We start from the raw sequence: 17,352 nt of genomic DNA, 5'->3' as shown, positions 1-17,352 counted from the left end.
GGTCAATAGGATACATTTCTCCATTTTTTAAATCATATCATACACAACTTTATCTAAAGTACTGTGATATCACTATGATATCAGTGGCTGATATCAGTAACTAATAAAACAAATATGATTTAGTAGCTGATAAGGTCTGGATTGAACTGGAGTGAAAAACAGCACAAAGGCACTAATCATAACAGCACAAAGGCAACATAATCATCACAAAGCTGGGATACCAAATGCAGGCTGTGCAAGGACGCCCCTGAGACAAACCACCACATCACACTGGGCTGCAAGATGCCAGCAGGCAGTGCATACATGGAACGCCATCACCAAGTGGCTGGCAAAGTACACAGAAACATCTGTTCTGAATATGGGCTGGATGGACAAAGGTGATGGAGAATGACTGACCTAAGATCACGTCTCAGAACAGACTGACAAAATGGTAATGACATTCCAACCAGACATAGCAGAAGGGGTTCATAGTAATAGATGTAGATATTCATAGTCAAAAACAATTTATGATTCATGACTATTATGCCTTGTGTTTTATCTGTTAAGACAACAAGAATTCCTTTGGTGCTGACTTGTTTTCTTACAAATAAAACAGTGGTTAATATTATACATAAACACTTCAGGATCTTCCAGCTGTGATGTACAGACTGTGTCCCTTTTTAAGGATCCTCCACTAATCTCTTATAGATGAGACAAAGACAAGAGCGAAATAAATGACAATTCAGATATTAACCGTTGAACTGTAGCTTGTCATTGATCTAGATGTACTACATATAAATATATTAAAACAGCCCTTAATATAATTGGCACAAAAGGTTCAATTGTCATCACTTATTCATCCTCAGGTGCTACAGCAGGAGTTGTCTATTGCATTATTTGCAAGAGATGCAATCAGCATTATATTGGAAAAACCAAGAGAAGACTTTGTAAGGAAATTTGTGATTTACTGTCTGTGACCCTTGACATTGATCACTTTGACATTATCTGTGTATCTGCTCCTCAGTTAGGATCTCTCTCTCTCTACATTCAGTCTACTGGACCTCCTCTCCTGATAAGGAGAACACCAGTCTCACCAGAATAATATGTTTTATTACTCTTAACCAATTGTCTTAAGACCCATTTTCTTTGTTCTATATTTAACTATATGTATTATCATTAAACTTGAGAACTCTTTCCTGACACTTGTGTGTTGTGAATCTGTTCTCCTGGTAACAGCTACACAACACTAAGGGCTGAACAAATTTATAATCCCGTTAATGAACCCTGAAGATCTACGTCTAAAAACGATTTCAGAAACCTTTACAGATTTGCTGATTGGTTTAATTGGTTTGTTGGACACCTTTAAACCATCAGGATTAAGTATACTGTATGTCATTTCCAGTGTCAATACAAATTGACACAAATTTTAATACAAATAGACATTGTATTAATGACAAGCACAGGGAGTTGTTGCTATGGCAGCAATGAAATTAGGAAATTCAAAGAAAAAGAAATGAGCTACATTATTAGAAATATAGAACCTCAAAAGAGGATGTCCTGATGTCCTTCTGTTCATTTAAAAGCACTTTGCTTGTACAGCTGATGACATCTGTCAGAAACTGTGTATCATATATTATAACTGATATAAATAAAATCTATATCTAAATGTATATTTTCAGGGGACCATTAAATTATTTATTTACTTTTAACTACCCAAATGCGGGCTCCTTGGGTTACTGTAGCGGACCTTTAGGTAATTCAAGAAAATAATTTTACAAACCGGACAGGTTTGTAAGGTAAGGGTGCCCACGCGCAGTTCCGGTTGCATCGATACCAATGCTCGACATTAATTCAGCCAGTTTGTTTATATAATTATGTTATTAAACTGATGTTTGAGCATGTGTGTATATTATATATATTATAAAGAAAAAAAGTATATAACGTCTGTGCATATGTGTGTAATGTTAAATGCTATGTACATTGTGTTGTGTATCTTTTTTGTTGTTGTTGCGGACATTGCAATGGTTCTATCTGCATTTCCGTCTCTCGCGTCGTTCTTACGCAGGCGCGCGCGTCGACAGGTAAGTATCACTCGAGCAGGTAACGCCTGTTGTTTCCTGACTTTTTGTCGTCACACGGTTCCGGGTATCTGTGAAGACAATCTCAACGTTTTCGAGTTATATATCTTTAAGTGGACTCGCCGTTGACTGGATACGTTTACAGTTTTTGTACCTACTGCACTTGCTTTAAAGAATCATTTGTACCTGGCGTGGATTGTTGCTTTTACTTGTTTTATGAGTGTACAGTCGTTCCACCTGCCGAGGATAAGAAACACTAACGCTGCTTGGCAGACTGGTTTTACTCGACGTGGAATTTGCCAAGAGGACTGAAACTTTAGGCGTGAGGCGCAGTAAGGAACAGCTGGGAAGCACAAAGTCCGAGTCACTAATTCATTTTTACAGGGTCTCAAAATAATGGACCCGATGGATTCAGGAATGCGCTACAACCCCAAATCTTCGGTAGGCCTCACCGTCACCTTGCGATCCCATCTCTTGTCCTCTCTTTTGAGTTGTAACTGGCTTTATTTATCTATTTATTTCTTTAGTAATCGATACCCATGTTGTGAACTTACAGTTCTCCCTCATCACTAGCAGCCTGCATCACGATGTGAAGTCTGGTACAGTTTAAGTATGTTGAACGGCAGTATCGGTGGTCTTGGATCTCAGTGTTTCTTGTTCCAGGTGGTCAGAACATTTTGCTTGACTCAAAGATCTGCATTTGTTTTGTCATTGTTGTCTCGCTGAGTTAGAGCCAGAAACCAAAGTAAGATAAGCGTCCAATGGATGACTTATCTGATGTCAATTTAGAGGTTCAGATATTATCCTGTTATTAGTTATGGAAACATTCGCATTAGTTTTTGCACAGTCTTCACTGGTGACACAGGTTGATATTCACTACTGTTTTAGTTATGTTAAAACTCACTCCTCTTGTAGGCCAAGTTAATATAAACTGGTGTCTTAGGCCAAGTTAATATTCACTGGTAGTTTAGATGTAATGAATATTCACTGGTCATGTAGGATAATTGTAATAAATTCAGAGTGTGTCCAGTTTAAACGATGCACTTGGATGTACACTGATGATGTCATGATGTTAGTTTAGCCCACTTCACAGTGCCGTGTACTTCAAACATGATAAAGACCAACGGTGTGCAGTTTGTAACAAAACTGATTTTTACAAGATCCCTACAATTACAATAATTAGATTTATGATGGGAAATGTTGGAAGAGCTAATATTTTACTTATGGAGGCAAGTCAGTACTCTTCTTGGCTCAAAGTCTATGTTTGAAAGTAGAGTTAAAGCAGGCTATATCTTTACCTCATGACATTTTTTGCTCAGCATTTAAGTTATGAAAATAGAAATAAATAATTATTTGTGTCTGTTATGACACTACTCCCCAATTCTCTACGTTGTAGACTTTCACAAAGTTGTACTGGTAAGAGGACTCAGACTGAATGTATACTCTTATATCAGAACTATAGACAGTATATTTTAACATCAGTATAGACCTCAGCAATAAACACTATATAACTTCAGTATAATATAATAGACATAAGTTATACTAATATAAAATTTATACTTGTGGTGTTATGATTATTATACAACTTCATAATCAAATTAATATTCTAATATTAATATTCAGACAGTTTACACCAAGAAACATGAACACTTATCCATCAAGTAATATTAATTGAATCAGTTCTTGAATGGAGTAATAGCAGGGTGCTGTAGTAACAGATGTAGAGACATTCAAAATTCTAGAGAAGTAGTACATGAGGTTTGAAGCACTTTGTTAGCACAGATGATCTGTCCAAAATATCACGATTCTCTGAGAACTGTGTGTACTTCACAACATTTTTCTATCTCTCTTGTATTTGTGTGTGTGAGGGAGACCGAGAGAGATTGATAAGATTGCACTGAAGTGGGGTGTGTTTCTGTGGAATCCTTGTGTACTTCACTCCATTTTTGACCATCTCTGTCATTTACTGCGGCCTTCGTGACAGGCTCTTCCTTTGATGGTCGATGACGATGTGATCTTGGCTTGCTCTTCTCAGCAGGTTTTGTTTTTGTCATAGACTTGCCCTGTGGGTTGAGTGTTGACACACGATCGTGGGCATCTAAAAAAGATGACATGTACATCACATGATGGTGGTGGTTGGTGTGCTTGCCTCGTCCTTCCTCTGAGAATCAGAGCGTGTTTTAGCATGAGCTTTGGTATGTCACTTTGGGTGTTCCTCAAGCGAGGTTTAGCAGGCATTACTGTAACATTTTTCTTTAGATGATCCATCTTGCCATTGTAATAGTGGCACAGTAATCTTTTGTAACGTAGCAGGTCTGTTACAGGAGTGGAGAAGCATGCTTTTGCGATATTATTTAGGTAGTGTGTGAGTGAACACTGCAGCGGTTTGGAGGTGTGTGTTTGTGTTTGTGTTTGTTTGTGTGTGTGTGTGTGTGTGTGTGTGTACATTCCTTAGTTCTGTTGTGGCATGCTGAAAGCCAAAGGCATTGTCCTAGGGAATTCTCCTCTCCATACTGTAATATGACTTCATTTAAGAAGTTGGGGTAACACTGTCTCATAACTCTGGGGGTTTCTGTTTAGGCTTGAGTCATACTGAGAGGGCAGAAGCGAAGGAAGTTGTGGAGTGAAACTGTTGCATCCAAAACCATGTGACTAAGCCACACGTCACTCTATTAAAGTACACTGTGATCCTGTTTGTCACATTGTTGGAACAGTTAGAGAAACAGTTGTGAAAGAGAAACTAGGTCGGGCTGTGTTGTGATTTTACTATGGCAAACTGCCCACAGTAGTTAAGCCCATTAGCACCTCAGCTGTGCTGTACAGTTGGCAACTGAAATGTACAATTCTATTATTCTCAGGGGAAATAGAAATGTGAACAAAATAAATATTTTTAATCACTCGTACTAAATTATCATTATTGTTATTAGTAGTAGTATTGTTATTATTATATAATATAAAAATATTTTTAAATTGTATTTAAAATTTCATTGGAACAGTAGCAATTTAGATATTTTATAATTTTTTTTATTTATTTGTATAAATCCACCCAATGGCCAGTAGATGGTTGAACTCTGCTATGTGCTGGGGTGGAGGTAGTTTATGTGCTGTCCTCTCCCAGCTCTCCTCCTCTGCAACTCTGCTCTACGCCTCTCGCACCTGTCAGCCGTGGGTGAAGCGCTCTTACTGGCCGTCTCCTGACATGCTGCTCACAGCAGGAAACGTGTGCCAGCCTGAAACACACTAAAACAATGTTTTATTAGCGTGAAGTTCCCTGTTGTCCGTTACTTGTGGGATGTAATAGTTACGATTTGAGTGAGTTCACAAAGTGAGTTCACAATGATAATGAGGAAAGAATTTAATCTAAACTGCTCTGGCTCTTTCAGGGCAAAGACTGGGACCAGGAAGTCACGTTCCTGCCAGCAACAGACTCCAAGAAGCTGGAGAAGAAAAAACGCCCAGGGAAGCTGGGTGCCATCATTGCCATGGTGGTCTTCATAGCCTTCTTGGCTTTGATGATTGGCCTGCTGGTGTGGCATTTCCACTGTAAGCTTCTGGTTCCCAGGCTCGACCTTACACACCACACACGTTATTAACACTGTGTCTGGAGACAAAACTATTAGTCGTTCACAGTACATCAATCGGTGTATTACTGGTCTTGACTTGTTTGTCGTCTTGTAGTCCGTAAGGATTTGAAGATGAAGAAGATGTACAGTGGTACTTTGCACATCACAAATCAAGCATTTGACAAGTCTTATGAGGACCCGAATAGCACAGAGTTTAAAGCACTGGCAAATCAAGTGGCAACTCGGGTAAGCACTGAAGATTATGCTCGACATCAGCTCTTTAAGACAGATTATGCTCAGTATCAGATCATTAATCTGGGTTATGCTCACGGACAGATCTTTGAGTTCAGTTTCTTTTTTCATCACTGTGTTTTTTATTTTTTTAGTTGAGAGACATCTACTCCAAGACCCCACCACTGTCTAAATATTATGTTGACTCTACTGTTCAAGCCTTCAGGTACAGTTGTTGGAGTGGAAAAATGAACTTGACTGGACATAGGATGAAAACGCTGTTCAAAAAACTCCCCTCCCTTTTTACTTGGTCTGTTTTGTACTGTACAACTGTTTTAATGCTGTGTTTGTTTGTCTCAGTGAGGGCAGTGTAGTAGCGTATTATCTCTCCGAGTTCAACGTCCCAATGTCTCAGGAGGCTGCTGTGGATTCCACCATGGAGAGCCTAAATGACATTAAAATCAGTCAGCCACGTATTTCGGGTCTACCAGGAAGCCTCCTATTTGAGACCATGACGACTTCAGGTACAGCCTAGTAATGATCAAAACTCATTGATCACTATGAATGATCCTCTCCTTTATGATTAAGAGGTCTTGTGTTGACCTTTGTTAGTTTACACTGTCATAGCTTTACTGTCCTGTGCTTCACTCTTTCTTGCCTTTTCTGTTGCCAGCTGTGGATTCGCGGATGTTCTTAAAGCCTTGTGAGTTTGGCCTCTGTCATTTTTCTTAAACCAGCACTGATTCTCATACTGCAGTGAATCAGGGCTGCAATGAGGCATCTGCTCTGCGACTAAATGTCAGCTCTCTCCACAGCCATCCGGAGGTTAAGCCTCCGCTTAAACCAGCCAATTTTGATTGAGTCACCGGGCTTCCCCAACTACCCCTACCCCGCCAACACTGTGGTGCAATGGCAGGTGCGGGCTGACCCAGGCAGCATCATCAGTCTGAATTTCACCACCTTCAGTCTGGAGGCGAGCTGCCACAAAGACTCGGTGAAGGTGTATGACTCGCTGGCGGCCATTGAGAGTCGCATCTTGGCTGAGTGAGTGGGGACTGGTTTGGGGCAAACAAACATTGTTCAATCGATATCTAAAAATGTAATTGGGCTGAAAACATGTTAAATGATCAATATAAAAATGTGCTAAGGAGCAACATATGAACAAGATGTGGAGCTAATCTAAGGTAGAAGGAGTACTATATAACAAATAAAGCACCACAGTTGTTGAATCTGTTTATCCTTCTTTTTTTTACAGGAAATGTGGAATATACCACCAGAATAGTTTACTCAATTTCTTGTCTTCTGGAAATGTGATGCTTGTCGCCTTAATAACCAACGAGGATGGGAACTACCCTGGCTTCAGAGCGCAAGTTTCTCAGGTGGCAAAAGCCACATCTAAAGGTACTGATGAGAACTGGGGTGGGGTGTGGGGATATGGATTCAGGTAACTCTTGCAACACCATAGTGAAGCCTTAGGGTATATGAGGGCTGTACAGTGCTCATAGTGAAGCACTAGGGCAGAGGTCACTAACAGGCAGACCGCGGTCCAGATCCGGACCCGAACGCAGTCCTGTCCGGACCCAATCTCATTCCTGATTAACTCTACAAATTTCTATTTCCGTGGTCCGCAACCAATTAGTGTTGCCACCTGTCCCGGTTTTCCCGGGACTGTCCCGGTTTTCCCGGGCTGTCCCAGTTTGTCCCGGTTTTTCTTCTTTTTAATATTCGGTCCCGGAAAAAAAAACTAGGTTAGTTCAAACCACGATTCAGACTGTTTCTGCACTCTTTAAATCTGTTTTTTTTCTCGCTGTGTCCATTTTAAACCCCTCCAGTCACGTTTTACGTTCGCCACCCCCCCTGCTCAACAACTTATGTTCCCCACTCCCTCCCCGTTCGCCGCCACCAACAACTTAACAACTTACGTTGCCCCCCCCCCCCCCCCCCCCCCATCTACAGATTACACTCGCCACCCTGTGTCCTTGTTTTTTGTCAGACCTAGGTGGCAACCCTAACCTCGGTCCAGATACGGACCCAAATGCCATCCCATCCGGACCCAGAATAAATTGTTAAAAATGTTTTTTAATTTTGATGGGAGAATTCATTTTAAACCGAAGCCGCCACCCACATAACCCCCCCGGACCAAAGGTTCACATACTTTGTCCACCCTGCACTGTGGATGTTTGCATGGTTTTATTCAACACAACATGTAAACATATAATTTTTTGTGTGGTATAAGTTTAAACAGACTGTGATTGTCTATTGTCGTGAGTAAGATGAAAATCAGAACACATTTAATGACTAATTTATGCAGAAATCCAAGTAATCCCAAAGGGTTCACATACCTTTTCATTCAACTGTAGTCATCAGTCCCTTTTTAGAATGTTATTCAGTGGATAAGTCATGACTTGCCCTGTCCTTATCCTCACTATCTTCAGAGTCAACTTGTGGTGGAGTTTTGACCGGAATGTCTGGTACAATCACATCTCCCAACTACCCCAATTATTACCCTCCCCTGATGAAGTGTGAGTGGACCATCCAGGTGAGACAGGCTCTCAAACCTGCATTAATATACAATTAATGTTCTGACTGTGTTGGAAGGATTCATATTTTATGTTACTATGTCAAAGGTTCCAAGTAATATGCATGTGAAGTTGGTTTTCACCAAATTCCTGATGTCTGTGGGTCTGCCAAACTCCTGTCTGAAGGACTACGTCCAGGTCAATGATGAAAAGTGAGTAATGAAGCCTTATGGTAGAGTTCTGCTGTGCTGCCAAGATCTAATTTGGGACATAATGAAGAATTGAGAATTGAGACTGTGTGTCTGTCTGTTTGTCCACAGATTATGTGGTGAGCTGTCCAGTACCTTGGTGCGGACCAGTAACTCAAACCAAATGACTGTAGTGTTTAACTCTGACGCATCATATGTAGACAGGGGCTTCAGTGCCATCTACACAGCCTTTGAGCCCACTGACCGTAAGAGTCCTGCAGAACCTATCAAAAGATGAATTAGATGTGCTTTGAGCAGGGTCTAATGCTGCTTGCTGTGACCTTTGCCCCCAGCCTGTCCGGGTAAGTTCCTGTGTGGCAACAAACGTTGTGTCAGCATGGCCCTGCGCTGTGATGGCTGGAATGACTGCTTTGACAACAGTGATGAGAAGAACTGCCGTGAGTACATACACAATTACAGACACAGTAGAATTGAAAACTTCAGTGAGTGCACACTACAGAGTGAACCCACACACACAACAGCAAAAGGAAAGGAACTCATAGAGCACAGATCTGTTCTCATAAGGTTCTCTAGTTCCTGGGAACTAGCTTTGCCTCCAGCACGAACACTGGCACTTTATAGGTGGAAAAGTGACAGACACACACACACACACACACACACAAACACACACACACACACACACACCTCCACTCCTAGAAGGCAGAACCAGCTGTATTTCATATAAGATATAGACAGCAGCTCTGCCCCTCAGCCCTGTTTGAGATTTCTGCACATGGCCTTAAAAAGGGGACAGATTCCCATAGAATGAGTGAACACAGACTTGTAGCTGACAGCGTAGTTCACATGAGAATCAATACTGTTAAAATTAAATTTGCCTGCTATTCCACACACAGAAACGTTTATCTTGCCACTATTTTAATGTAGTTTTTTGCTTTTTATTAAATATACATAAGCTAGAACAGAACCCAGTACTCCAGCTCTAGAGGGGAACCCAACACACCTACTCTAGAGCGGAACCCAATACCTCTGCTCTAGAGCTGTGCATAATACACTGCCAGGCATGTTAGTCATTTGTGACCTGTAGTTCACAACTGTCATATTCTGGAGTTGGTTGACCATGTCCCAGTCTGGTAGCTTGTGTAAGTTGTGCCAGCATTCATTTGCCTCTTATAAGTATCTGGGCTTTACAGAGCAGCAGGTGTTGGCTGAGTGCTTTTTATTTTACATTGGAACTGTAAATGCACTTGTAAATCTTGCCTATGCAGCATAAATTGATACATATTTACAAGGACATATAACATGCAGATGTCTCCTGCCTGTAGTACAACAGAGTCTCAGTTGTGCAGAATACAAGACATGTATGTATGTATGTATGTATGTGTGTGTGTGTATTTATGTATTTGTGTGTGTGTGTGTGTTTTTACCAATATAGTGTGTAACGATACCATGATCAGCTGTAGGAATGGATTATGTAAGCCTATGTTCTGGAAATGTGATGGTGTTGATGACTGTGGAGATAAAACTGACGAACTTAACTGTGGTAAGATAGCTTTCTTGCTGTTATGTCTCCTATCCTAGCTGTCCACACAGAACTTTCCATGTTGGATCTGTGTGTCATTCCACACATGTGTATTTGAAATGTCTCTCATCCCATCTTTTGCCCTCATCCTCACCCATCCCCCTTTCTTTTTCTCTTTGTTACAGCCTCTTGTAAGGCAGGTGAGTTTGCATGTGCAAATGGTGTGTGTATCTCGGAGAAACAGAAGTGTGATCGGCGCAATGACTGTGGCGATAATTCGGACGAAACCGACTGTGGAAGAAGTAAGTTCAAAGTTAGAATTTAATTCATAGTAGAATTCAGCTTGATCTGAAACCTGCCACCTTTGTCTTTACAAAACAAGTTCAGCTGTATGTAAAAACTCTCAAACGTAAAAGGAATATGACATGTTCTTTCACCATACCAACGTGGGAAGAGGATTGGTCCTTGAGTGTGGTTATATATCCCCACTCTCTCAGCTTCCACTGTTTCATGTCTGGAGACGAATTACCTTTGCCAGAACGGCCAGTGTGTGACTAAGCAGAACCCGGAGTGTGACGGCGTGAACGACTGCCAAGACGGTTCTGACGAGAACACCTGTGGTGGTAAAGCACAGTTCTCCCTCGGATCGAGATTCCAGTCGTTAACTTTGCATTGTATATTAATGTTGCTTCTTTTGCTCCACCCCTTCCATCAAGATTGTGGAAAGCACCCGATTAAGACCTCACGCATAGTGGGCGGGCAGGAGGCAACAGCAGGGGAGTGGCCTTGGCAGGTCAGCCTTCACCTCAAGAACTCTGTGCATGTGTGTGGCGCGTCGATCATCAGTGAGCGCTGGATTGTGACAGCAGCCCATTGCGTCCAGGATGAACCCAAAATGAAGTAAGCTCCACTTCCACACCATCCTACTGGTTTAATACTTTTGCATCTCTAAATGACAGCACAGAAATAATGTTTGCTGTTTCCTTGGCATACAGCCAGTTTCACTCATTTACATGATCTCCACCTGGTCATTATGTGTGTGTGTGTCCATTGTGTTATTATGTATGTTAATGTGCTATTGCTTCACTGTTGTTGTAGTAATAGTAATAATAATAATAATAATAATTAATAATCTTATTTGTATAGCACCTTTCATACATACATGCAACTCAAAGTGCTTTACAGTATAAATAAAAAGAAACATTAAAAGGAGATAAGACAAAAAGAAAATGTTAATATAAAAATAACATAAAATGTAAAAAAGTAAAGTAAATAAGATAATAAAAAGTAAAGTAAATAAGATAATAATAATCGGGAAAACTATTAAAATAAGTAGAGAAGATAAAAATAAAATATTATAATTAAAGATAAAAAGGAAACAAACACAATAAAATAATGAAATAAATTATAAAATACTAGACAACATAATGTAATAAATTAAATAAGATTGAGAGTTTCTTAACTAAAAGCAGATCTAAACAGGAATGTATTGAGACTGTTCTTGAAACTATGCAGGGATTAAATGCCTCTGAGCTCTTCAGGAAGAGAATTCCAGAGCTTTGGGCCACAGTGGCTAAAAGCACCCTCGCCAATCTTTAATCGGCTTTTAGGAATCACCAGTAGATTACTGTTTGAAGACCTGAGAGACCTGACTGGAACATATCTAACCATCATTTCACTGAGGTAAAGAGGAGCAAGACCATGAAGACATTTAAAAACCATGACTAGAACCTTAAAATCTATTCTAAAGCTGACAGGTAACCAGTGCAGTGAGTGGAGTGCAGGTGTAATATGATCTCTCTTTCTCCTGTGGGTAAGAACCCTTGTAGCAGCGTTCTGAACTCGCTGTAGGTATGAAATAGAGCTCTTTGGGAGAGCAGATAGAACAGTGTTACAATAATCTAGCCTTGATATGATAAATGCATGGACAAGTTTTTCACTGTCAGCAGGAGAGAGCATATCTCGGACCTTAGCAATGTTTCGAAAGTGAAAATAAGCTGTCTTGCATGTAGTCATGATGTGTGATTTGAAGCCGAGCTCATTATCAAAGGTGACGCCCAGGTTCTTAACACATTGTCTGGCTTTCAGATTCATTTGATTGAAATAAGTCTGGACATCATTCCTTTGTGAATCACTGCCAAGAACAAGAACCTCTGTCTTCTGTTTATTCAATTGCAGAAAATTGTCAGACATCCATGTCTGTATATCATCTATGCAGTCAAACAGTGAGCAAATTGATTTTAGGGCTTTAGGTTCTAGCGAAATATAAAGTTGAGTGTCATCTGCATATTGATGATAACTAATACCATGTTTATTAATGATATGTGGTAACGGAAGCATATATAAGTTGAATAGTAACGGCCCAAGAATTGATCCTTGGGGGACGCTGCAAGTTATTTTTTGACGTGTGGAGGAAGAGGTACCTAATGCAACATAGTAATCACGCCCAGTTAGGTACGATCTAAACCAGTCTAAGACTAAGCCACTAAGGCCTACCCTGGTCTGTAGTCGATCAAGAAGTATTTCATGATCAACGGTGTCAAAAGCGGCGCTTAAATCTAGCAGAAAAGTAGTTGTAGGTATGTTCTGGCAGTTATTTGTTGATCCTAAGTTACTGTTGATACTAACCTCCTAACAGCCCATACTGTTCTATTTATTGCCAAACTAAAGGTGTGCCCGTGTGTGTGTGTGTGTAGGCTCTCTCAGCCAGGTACATGGGAGGTCTACCTGGGCCTCCATTCTCAGAAAGAGCTGGACAAAGCTGTGAAGCGCTACCTGAATCGGGTCATTGGCCACCCCGATTACAACGAGTACACCTATGACAACGACATCGCCCTGATGGAGCTGGACCAGCCCGTCACCTTCACCAACACCATCCGCCCCATCTGCCTCCCGTCCGCTTCATACGTCTTCCCCGTGGGCAAGTCGGTATGGATCACGGGCTGGGGTGCCACCAGAGAGGGAGGTGAGTGGCTATGCTCAGGAGTTTAGTTTGTCAGTGAGAAGATGCCCCCTGGAGGCTTGTAGTGGTAGTGAAGGGGGCATATGAGCAAAGCTAAAAAAAACTGGCATGTCTAACAGGCATTGCGAGGATCCAAACAGCTCCCAGATTTCCATGGTCAAAAAATGTTTGCAGTAAGAGCAGTGATGAGGATCTTCATCTTGACTGGAACAACTTAAAATGAAATAATAGTTAGTGATAAATTAAAGGTCCTGTTAATTTTGTTTGTATCTACAATTGTAGACCTGGACTCTTAACTCTCTAAGGAGAGTCATCAGTGTGTCTAGGGCCCTTTTACTTTTAAGTTATTTGCTGTACACAGTATAAAAAAGTGGACATAAACATGTGTGTGTGTGTGTGTGTGTGTGTGTGTGTGTGTATCAGGGGCTGGTGCAATGGTATTGCAGAAGGCAGAAGTACGCATCATCAACAGCTCTGTGTGTGATTCTCTAATGAACGGACAGATCACCTCACGCATGACGTGTGCTGGAGTGCTAGCTGGTGGAGTTGATGCCTGTCAGGTGGGTTCTTCACCCTCTGCAGAACACTCTCTCACAAACACACCCCCCCCCCCTTCCATCCACAGGTTGGTGTTCATTCTTCCCAGCCCATTTTTGGTTACCTTGCTTCATTCCTTCCCCCAGGGTGACTCAGGCGGTCCCCTCTCCAGTTCCGTGCCTGGCGGGCGGATGTTTCTGGCAGGCGTGGTAAGCTGGGGTGATGGCTGTGCCCGCAGGAACAAGCCTGGCATTTATTCCACAGTCACCAAATTCCGTGCCTGGATCAAAGAACAAACGGGAGTTTAACTTCAGAAAATGCCGTTGCTCGATGAGGAGTTCAGACCTTCCACGACTTCAGCTCAGCATCCTGGTGACTGACATCAGCGCGGACTGGCTGTCTGACTGACTGTTTGGCTGTCTGACTGACTGTACTCTACTCTGCTTTGTGCCTAGGAAAACAAATGGACAAAAGAGATGCAGACTCTTGTGTGTGTGTGTATATATACATTTATAGATGTTTGATATTGCGACTGTTGCTGAAATGAGGTTAGTCATGTATTTGACCCCAGTGCTTGATGAGCCTTGTGTCAGGATCTCTAACCATCTTGTAGTTTTATCACTTCATCACTTCAACATTGTAGTACACACAATCGACAGGCCATTTCTTGTCTTGTGAATTTTAAATACATTTTTGCAGTTGTGATAGTTTTATATTTGTAAATGAAGGGAAGCACGGAAGCATCATGGATTTATTTTACTTCATGTAAATACATTTGTATCTTTCTTTTAAATATGTTACTTGTTAATGGATTATTTGGAAACCATTATTTACCATGTGCTTGTAGATAGGTGCGTGTGTGTGCTCGTGTGCGTGTGGGGATGTCTTTTAGCTTGGTTTCATTTGTTTTCTGTGGGCTGTTCACAGTTGTTCAGGAGAAGCGTTCCTTTTAAAAACACTCGAGGTATCCTTATGTGCAGTCATGAATGTGAAAAGTGTCTCTCATTAGTCTTCTGTATCATTATACTTTTGTTGTTGACTTCAGAGGCAGTTGTACCTCTCCCTCCTCATTGCGTCGGGTTTGTTAATGAACAGCTCCAAATTCAGATGCCAATGTGAAGTGGTTTGTGTTCGATGAATTTGGGTTGGTCTGCCAAGGATTAGTTTCAAAACCAGCTTAGCAAAGGAAACTCGTGTCCTTTACTGTGAGGTTGAGACCATTTCTCAGGCTTGTAAAGTTTATGCAAAGCACTTTAAGTGAACAACATCTTTGTATATCAGAAAATTTGCCGACCTTAAATGTGACTGTCGATGCTCTCTTGAACTCTTCTTTGAGCCTTTTAAAATTTTTGATTTTACAAATGTTTATTATCCAATAAAATGTCTGTTCTGGGAGATTTTTATATAAACTTCATCAGTCTGTTTTACTGATTTCCTGGCATTAATGGAGAGAATGTGATGAATGTGTTTAATACAAAATACATTTAACTGATTGCTCTAGCATGACCTGAATCTCAGAGTACTTTTTCATTAATACATGCGAATATGAACTTCATTATGAATTTGGCTATGAATTTGCCTGTGGTTGTTACCTGTGGTTGTTACCGGTTTGGGAGTCCAAGGGGTCGTGATCTAGTTTTGTGGCAGTTTCTTCTCTGCCTTATCTCCAACCTGGCCCCAGGAAAAACTGTCTGATGTTACCTGGTAAAACTTAATCCATACTCCATCCATCCATAGGTTAAATTCCTCCAAGCTATGTGTTCTGTTCACAAACGTTTCAACATTACCAATAGCCTGTTCACTTAGTAATCCAGAGGATTAAAAAGTGACAAAAATATCCAGATAATTTTATGAAAGTAGTGACTGATTTCAGATGCCATTTTTGATGAGGACTATATTTGCAGTACTATGTTCAATGTGTAGTTGTATGTACTATTTGAGTCATTTGCTATTCTGTCGACAGTGACATGCATTTATTCCTATACAATGTCTTCCAACCTTGTTTTTTCCCAATAATTAATAGAGCTGTCATGCGGTAAGCAAAAACAAAGGTTGCAGATCTGTTTTGTTCTAAGTATATGTTTTGTTTTTCTCTCAAATACCAATGGGTCATTTGATTTATGGCATTGTAATCCACCCTGTGATATTTCAGAGGAAAATAGTTTAGTAGTTTGTATTGGTGTTTTGCAGTCACACACTGAATTGGCAAATTAATTTTCAAATATAAAATTGTAATGAATAAAATCAAGTGGCATACACATAATTAATTTACTATATGCTCCAATGCATCAGACCTACACCATTTCTGCAAATATTAAATATCAGAACCATTACAGTAATTCATATTAGCATATAATTCATGTTTATTGGTAAATCTTGGAAGATGGAATAGGAGAATTCTGGTAATGTTCAGTCCTTGCAAATGGAGTGTTCAGTTTAAAGAAACCTGTTCCCATCTTCCCTGAAGAAAGAGTAAATGTTCCACGTGTCGACGGGACGCTGGTGACTCGTGTAGGATGTTCCAAAGTGTGACGCTTAGTTCCACCTCTCTTAGACCTGTTTATCTGTTGCTCTTTGAAATGGAGAAGTCTCGCAAGTGCTTCATTGTAGGAGGAGCACTTCAGGTCATCCTGTCTGATGTTTTGTATAATGCCATATGTTCTCTAGTACTATTATGAGGTCCTCTATGTACGATTGTCCTAGTGTGTTGGTTATCTATTCAGATTGTGTATTACTTGGATTAATCGTGTCTGAATACCTGTAGTCTTGTTTCTATTTGGTTTAATCTCTCTGTGCATTTTTGATTTTAACATCACTTTCAAAGGATTTGAACATCTGCACCACAGTAGTTATCTTATATGGCTTATTTTGAGCAGTACACACTGGGGTCTTGGGTTCAAGTTTCTGTCTGAAGTTCTCCTTATGTCTGCATGGGTCTAGGATCTCTGGTTTCTTCCCACAGTCCAAACATTCCCCTAAACTGAATACGCTCTGTGCAATTGGTTACCATGTCTCGCTGGTGTGCGACCAAATGCAAAAGTTGTGTGTGTGATTTGGAAAATGACCTTGGGTTCCTTGAAAGGTCCTATGTAACTATAGAAAATAGTATGGGATGGTTAATAAATAAAATGTAACTTTATAGCACAATGACCATTCGGGATTTAAATGAGTGTGATGGATAAACTATTATGCACTTATTTAGCAGATCTGTTTCGTTCCTGGATGTTTCTGTTGGTCAGCCCTCAATCTTTTTGCACCTGTGTTTTCTGAAACAAACGGTTAACATGTTACAAGCACTTTGGAGACGGCTCATCCTGATACCATCAGATAGATAGATAAATACTTTATTGATCCCAGAGGTAAATTCTTGAAATCATCGCTGGTAATTTTAACCAGTGCAACTTGCCGATCGTATTCTCCAATTATTACATGTTATATTATATGTGGACATTCCCACCTGGGTATTACATATACAGCAATGTTAGCAGCGCATATCGGGCTGCACCCATCCCCACTTTTGACATCCAAACCACATTTCTTTGTTCCTGTACCCAACCTACAAAGACTCAAACCTGGTAAACAAAACTGTTAAACTGTGGACTCTGGTGACTGAGGGCATCCTGCAGGACTGTTTTGCTATGACAAACTGGCATGTGTTTAGAGCTGTAGCCACCATGGAGGACTCTTGTTAGCATACAGGACTATTCTGAGCACGTGTCTGGCTACATCAGCACCTGTGTGAACAACATCGTCCC

General features: G+C 40.7%; 1 protein-coding gene across 1 annotated transcript; it reads left to right on the top strand.

Annotated features, from left to right (window-relative positions):
- Nucleotides 1-2,081: 2,081 nt before the first annotated feature.
- On the top strand, nt 2,082-16,747 carry st14a (ST14 transmembrane serine protease matriptase a). The gene is made up of 19 exons (XM_076994176.1): nt 2,082-2,498; nt 5,441-5,600; nt 5,736-5,866; nt 6,007-6,077; nt 6,212-6,375; nt 6,525-6,554; nt 6,667-6,895; nt 7,107-7,252; nt 8,287-8,390; nt 8,479-8,582; nt 8,691-8,824; nt 8,912-9,016; nt 10,012-10,119; nt 10,284-10,400; nt 10,596-10,721; nt 10,815-10,998; nt 12,795-13,063; nt 13,484-13,620; nt 13,744-16,747. The coding sequence occupies exons 1-19, from the start codon at nt 2,454-2,456 to the stop codon at nt 13,903-13,905; spliced, it is 2,526 nt and encodes an 841-aa protein (XP_076850291.1). The 5' UTR covers nt 2,082-2,453; the 3' UTR covers nt 13,906-16,747.
- The last annotated feature ends 605 nt before the right edge of the window (nt 16,748-17,352 follow it).

This window comes from Brachyhypopomus gauderio, chromosome 2 (assembly GCF_052324685.1).
Source record: "Brachyhypopomus gauderio isolate BG-103 chromosome 2, BGAUD_0.2, whole genome shotgun sequence".
NCBI lineage: Eukaryota > Metazoa > Chordata > Actinopteri > Gymnotiformes > Hypopomidae > Brachyhypopomus > Brachyhypopomus gauderio.
Note: the sequence above shows the minus strand (reverse complement) of the source record. Positions and strands in the feature narration are given on the sequence as shown.

Bases quoted from the DNA above. Each gene is read 5' to 3' on its own strand.
- st14a (XM_076994176.1), top strand. From the start codon at position 2,454: ATGGACCCGATGGATTCAGGAATGCGCTACAACCCCAAATCTTCG. The intron at 10,120-10,283 runs GTAAGATAGCTT...TCTTTGTTACAG, and splicing joins AACTGACGAACTTAACTGTG to CCTCTTGTAAGGCAGGTGAG. The intron at 10,999-12,794 runs GTAAGCTCCACT...GTGTGTGTGTAG, and splicing joins CAGGATGAACCCAAAATGAA to GCTCTCTCAGCCAGGTACAT.